The sequence below is a fragment of the Arvicanthis niloticus genome, chromosome 10 (assembly GCF_011762505.2).
Source record: "Arvicanthis niloticus isolate mArvNil1 chromosome 10, mArvNil1.pat.X, whole genome shotgun sequence".
NCBI lineage: Eukaryota > Metazoa > Chordata > Mammalia > Rodentia > Muridae > Arvicanthis > Arvicanthis niloticus.
The window spans coordinates 45,648,689-45,654,688 of record NC_047667.1 but is presented as its reverse complement, the minus strand read 5'-3'; the positions used below and the strand labels follow the sequence as shown (position 1 = coordinate 45,654,688).

The following is a 6,000-nucleotide window of genomic DNA, read 5'->3' as shown; positions in this document are numbered from 1 at the left end:
ACTAAAAACCACAGTGTTATCATGATTATATGACTAAACACAGTTTTGTTTTAGACACTCCAAGTACCACACACACACACATACATGAGACAGGAAGTGAAATAGACTTTGGCAGCAGAAATCAATAGCCTTCATCACACCCTTGGCATGAACAGATATGAAAAGAATGGGTGATAAAATAAGATCCAAAAACATCAGACATGCCAGTGTGAACTAACTAGTGTGAACTGACTAGTTAGGACAGCAATGGGTTTACCAGACAGAGGCTGGGTTATTGATAAACTGTATTTCTTCCCTTGGGTTTTATAGTTTTTAATTTTCTCTGTGTTATATCTAGGTAGAGTATGCATTGATTTTTTTTTTTTTTTTTTTTTGGTAGAGGTTCCTAGGGTGAGCCAAGAGTTACACCAGGCAACAGGCATGCAGAGAAAGGAAATAGACTTCAGACAGGACTAAAAGCAGCAGTAATGTATGTATTTCAGTAGAGAGGCAAAGACATACCTTTAGGAAAAGTATTACTTACTTTCACTACACAAAACCTGATTTGGAAAATTTTCAGCATTTGCCACAAGCAACATTTGTGTTAAAACATGTATGAATCAGGGCATAACACCACCATCTGGGGCAAATTTCCCAAAACAGAATAGAATACACACCTCTTGTCAGTAGCTTATTGTAGCCTCAGAGCTGAAGGGGAATATAATGGTGGTAAGTTTCGTGAATGGAAAATTTGTTTATGATTGCTTCACATGGAAGCAACAGCTTGTCTTGGGTTCCCTGTTTGTTTACCCTTCCTTCCTTCCTTCCTTCCTTTCTTCCTTCCTTCCTTTTCTTTTCTTCTCTTCTTTCTCTTCTTCTGTTTGCCATTTCTTACTCGGCTTATTGTTCTAATCATCATTGAGCCCAAGATCCAGAAGTTAAAGGATATTATCATTTACTCAGACCACTTCAGACCACTTCCCCCCATACACACAATGAAATTAACAAAATAACAATAGTGGTGATCTTTAATTTCAATTTTCTAGATTCCCATCCTCTGCACTAAAGAGGGGTTGTGGACCAAGGAATTCAAGTTGTGTGAAAACCTGCAAGGAGAATGTCCACCACCCACTTCAGAGCTGAATTCTGTGGAGTACAAGTGTGGACAGGGATATGGGATTGGTAAGAATGGAGATCTGTTCATGTCACCCACTTTGCTTTGGGACCCGGAGTGCATCATCTGTGTGGCTGGATTTATAGCTCTGAAAGATACACCTGAACAGTTCCACCCACCTGATGTGGGGCTCCTCCCACACAATGCAGGGCTCCTCCCACATGATACAGGACTCCTGTATTACCTCTGTTGTTGAAGAAAAAATTACTTGGGATGGCACCCACTTGTGTTCTTCAGTCTTTCTCACTTATGTTGTTCTTCAGTCTTTCTCTCCAGAGGACTGGGTTCCAGAACCCGTGGGCAAGAGTTTATTCAAGTAATTGCAATTGAAGTTATTTGGGACCAGAACTGACTTAGAGTAAAGTTGACTCAACTTTACCCAAACTGGCTCTAATATCGTAGAAACATTGGAATTTGTATGAAACCTTATGAGACTGAGTCTAAAGTCTAAATTACACAGGTTCAGAATTTTCCATGTAATATAAATGTGCATGATATGAATTAATTAAAAACCTCAGTCATTTTTGAGTGGATTCTTCACTGTGTTCCAAGTATTTGTTCCTTGATGTCTTGTGCTCAGGTCTGGTTCAATGGTGTTTCATGAACAGATTCTCACGTTGAAAACTTCTGATTTTTATATAAAACATTACATACACACAGGCACCTAAAATGATGCAACTTTAAAAAAATATTATTTATTTAAAGACACAGTCATATAGATAATGAGAATTGAAAAGAAGGTTAGAGATTATATAATTTGTGGATGAGGAAACAGAGAAACCCCAAAATAAATTTTATTTGAATAGGCTTTGAGGAGGCACTTGGATTGCCCATGTAAACAAACAGAACAAGAGTTTCCTTTGAGAGAACAATATCTCTGCTTCTGGTTTTGTGTGTTTCCTCCTTTACTCAAATAAGTTTCTTGGTTGTGCATATAATAATGTGTGCTAATTGAAAGGCTGCTGGGAGGAAATGTAATGATCTCTGCCCCACATCCTCCCACCACTCCCCAGCTATTTAAGCTACAGTCACAGGTGCAATATATGTATAAGTTCCTGGGAAATTAGAATAAAATCAAATATGTTTAAAAGACATCAGAGTTTGGCAATCTGGAGCCCTGATTTGGGATATTGGGGATCTGCTAAACCAGGCATTGATCTCTAAATTGTTGAATTGCTCAGTAATACATTGATGGCTAAGGAGAAGATATACTATACCAGGCAGAGGAGCTTAGACATAGGGAAACTCGAAGAGTTAACTTGCCACAGTGGCTCTTGATCACCTTACATAACAGTGTCCATCCAGGTACACAGGAAGTGAATGTTAACCCTGTCTGTAACTACCATGATGTTCTGGCCTAGAGTGTAGAAAGCAAGCATTGGAAAAAGACTGTGATCTGAGAAATTCATGTCTCTGCTATAAATTTCAATTCCTTAGGTGCAGTGTGCTCCCCATCATGTGTAATCCCCCCTAGTGACCCTGTGATACTACCGGAGAATGTGACTACTGACACTTTGGAGCACTGGATGGAACCTGTCAAAGTTCAGGTAAGCACAGGGTAGAGATAGAACTAGAGGCCGATTCTCAAGTGGCAGGACACTCCTTAGGGGGATTTAGAGGACCTCCAAATACGCTGGTATCAAACAGCCATGTGGATGATTCCCTTGATCAAAGAGAAACCATCAAGTAAGAAAAGGAGAAAAATGGCTGAGGAAAAAAAAAAGGAAGGGGGCATTTAAAAAGGAAGGTAGTAAAAAGATTCAGAGAGATAAACAACAGCAAAGAAGATGAATAATGAAGACAAGGTGGGAAGTGTTAGAATAAACTGAGGAAATATGTAAAGACGAGAGGAGGAAATAGAAAGGCTGAGTTAGAAAAGATCCAAATACAGTGTCAGCAGGAGAATGTGAGTAGCAGACAGTGAGAGCAAGAGTCACTTTCCTGTCATTCTCCTCTTTCTAAACCCTGAACTCCTACCCCAGGCCCTCTGCCCTTTAAACTATAGGCAAAGTCTGTTGTAGCTCTGGTCTCCTCTCTGGTCCTCCCTTGAAATCCCTACCTTCCAGGAGGCTCAACTGAGTCTATCACCAGAAATATCACAGTGTCTGTGTGTGTGTGGGGGGGGGGGGGGGGGGGGCTGTCCTCATGTTTCCTCAGAGCCTCTTCTAAACCAAATTTCCCTCCCTAGAATCTACAACACTTGAGACTAAAATCAACAGAATCAAAAACAGAACAGAACAGAACAGAACAGAACCTTCACCCCCTTCAAGGCCACTGTCCTCTGATCCTCAGGTTGCATATTCCTAGTCCTAGGACCACTCTAGCTCCCAGGCCATAGGCGCTCCAGATAACACCCCTGTTGGAATGTTCAGCCATTTCCACACCCATCATCTGACTCTTGTAAAAACTCTCAGATCTATATCCTCTCTTCTCCAAGGATCATGTTCACTTCCTGGCTCTTGCTCTCACACACTTTCCTTTAAAAGAGCACTGAGTTTGATTTTACAGTGGTGGCCCCTCTTGCTTTTTTCTGAGGATACAATGAGCTGCATCTCAGGACATTTCCCCAGGTGGTTCCTTCTGCTCACAATGTTCTCCCAGATATCTGCTTCCTTTATAGCTGTACTTCTTCCACACTTTGACTCGAATGTTATGAAGGCCAACTTTGGCTATTCTATCTAACATTTTAGATTACTGTTCTGGTACATTATTTTTTTTTCCCCTGGAACTTACTCAAAGATATTGTATATTTTATTTACTTATTTCTATCACTAGAGACAATGAAGGATAATTTCTTGTTTGTCCATTATTATATACATAGATCCCCAGAGTAGTGCCTAGGAAGTGCTAAGAGTTTAACAGCCATTTGTAATATGAATAAAAGAAATCAAGAGCTAAGTGGAGAATATTTTGTTGTGATTTGTGCCTTCTTAGAGTGAGGGTGGAATGAGATGTGGCCACCTCATTAGACTGATCCATTAAATCCTTGCAAGCTTCTTTCTATAATTTACTTTACCTCCCTGCCTTGGGCCCTAATTTGATATTTATTGTTAACTACTGAATTGCTATTTGGATTTGATTTTCTTTTGATGTAAAATATACTGATTTGAAGCTCGGAAACATTGTATAATGCAATTACTAGTAAATTCTTAGTTTTTGGAAATAAGTTGTCCGAATGTAATATTGAGGCATTAGGGAATCACTATCATCTTTGTATCAAAACATATATCATTTTAAAGATTTTGATTTTGATTTACTTGTATATGTGTGTATATAAGCTAGATGTCTAAGAGTGTCCATGCGACCTAGAAGACAGGATTGGATCCCCCTGGAACTAGGTTTAGAGGTAGTTGTGATCTGTCTGATGTGGACGATGAGAACTGGATTATGGTCCTCTGAAAGACCAGAGCACATTATTAATTGTTAAGCTACTCATCCAGCCCTGAGAAAAAAATGGTTTTTTTTTTTTTCCTTATTAGGCTGAACTTACATTCCTGAATTCTGCTAGTTACCAGCTGTATAGCCTTATACAATATGTTCACTGTCCTGGCTCTCAGTTTCTTCAAGTAAATGAGGATCATACACATTTCCATGGATGATCTCAGAATCAAAGGAGAACCATATGGATAGAGTTTACATTGATTGGTCCCTAGGAATTTTTCTCAATCTGTTGTCAAGCAAGGAAACTTATTTTACTCGTGCCCATTTCTTATCATTTGCAGTAACTCTTTCCTGTTCTTTATGACTATGGGCTATGTGTCCAGTCACAATGTTCTGAAGCAAAGCTACAGTTAGCAGAACACTGGCAATGTGTGTCATATTGCTATAAAAAATATAAAGTAAATTAGTTTCTTCCAACAATCTAAGGGATAAACTAAGATAATTTAAAAGTGTATAAGACTAATTGAATTTACTTTAGAAGAATAATTTATTCTTGAAAAATAATGCAACAGTGAGAATTCCACAAATTGAAAACCTAAGTGAGAATATTTTTATATGTTTCTGAATTCCAAATCAGTGTCCTTAACACTAGAATCAAATCAAATCAAATAGCAATTCAATAGTTAATAGTAAATATCACAGTGGGGCAAAGCCAAGGTATTGCCCAGGGTCTTTATTGATTATCAGTTCTTCTATTAGTGCTGTATCAGGGAGTATTGCTTAGAAAGCATTCAAGGGTACTAGGTGTTTAGGAAACTCAAACTGTATTGCACAAGAAAAGTCAATGGATCTAAGGAAAACAATGAGATGACTGATATATTATCTCTAGAGTCAGATGATGAGATTATGTTCCAGACACTGATGAGCTCATGAATTCTGTCATTTGGTGACACTCAGGGGCTCACAAAGAGTACAAAATCTAACCTTGTCTTCATAAATAAGAAGAAATACCTCATAAACCTAAGCAGCTATGTTTGATAAAACTCAGTATGTTGGCTAAAACCCTGTAACCCAAATAGACTGTCTTGGAGGTTGTTCTATATTTTTACCCAGTTTGGGTAAAATATTTTACTTCAGTTTGCACATGTCCTTTCAGATCACTTTGGCAGTATATAAAATAAGATAGATATCACATCCTACTAAAGGCTAGGATACTTCGGAATATGAAAGGGTGTATACCATTCATATCCCACAATTCCACTAAACACTTCAATTATATTAAGTCATTACACTTACAAATAAGGCAATTGCTGCATATATATTTGAAGTCTAAGAATACCTAATGTGAGTAGAGTTCACTTGTTTAATAAATAATTCTTGCCACTTTCATGAAAATCACTGTTTCAAATCATTTTGCATCCAACAAGACTACAGAGAGCAGAACTACTAAATTATATTCTTCTTAA

General features: G+C 38.1%; 1 protein-coding gene across 2 annotated transcripts in view; it reads left to right on the top strand.

Annotated features, from left to right (window-relative positions):
* Pappa2 (pappalysin 2) overlaps positions 1 to 6,000 on the top strand; it is a 230,508-nt gene that overhangs the window by 177,152 nt on the left and 47,356 nt on the right. For both annotated transcript variants that reach the window (XM_034513437.2, XM_076941441.1), the window contains 2 exons: positions 1,026 to 1,161; positions 2,591 to 2,700. In XM_034513437.2, the coding sequence (XP_034369328.1) occupies positions 1,026 to 1,161; positions 2,591 to 2,700 (246 nt within the window). The remainder of the gene's footprint in view (positions 1 to 1,025; positions 1,162 to 2,590; positions 2,701 to 6,000) is intronic.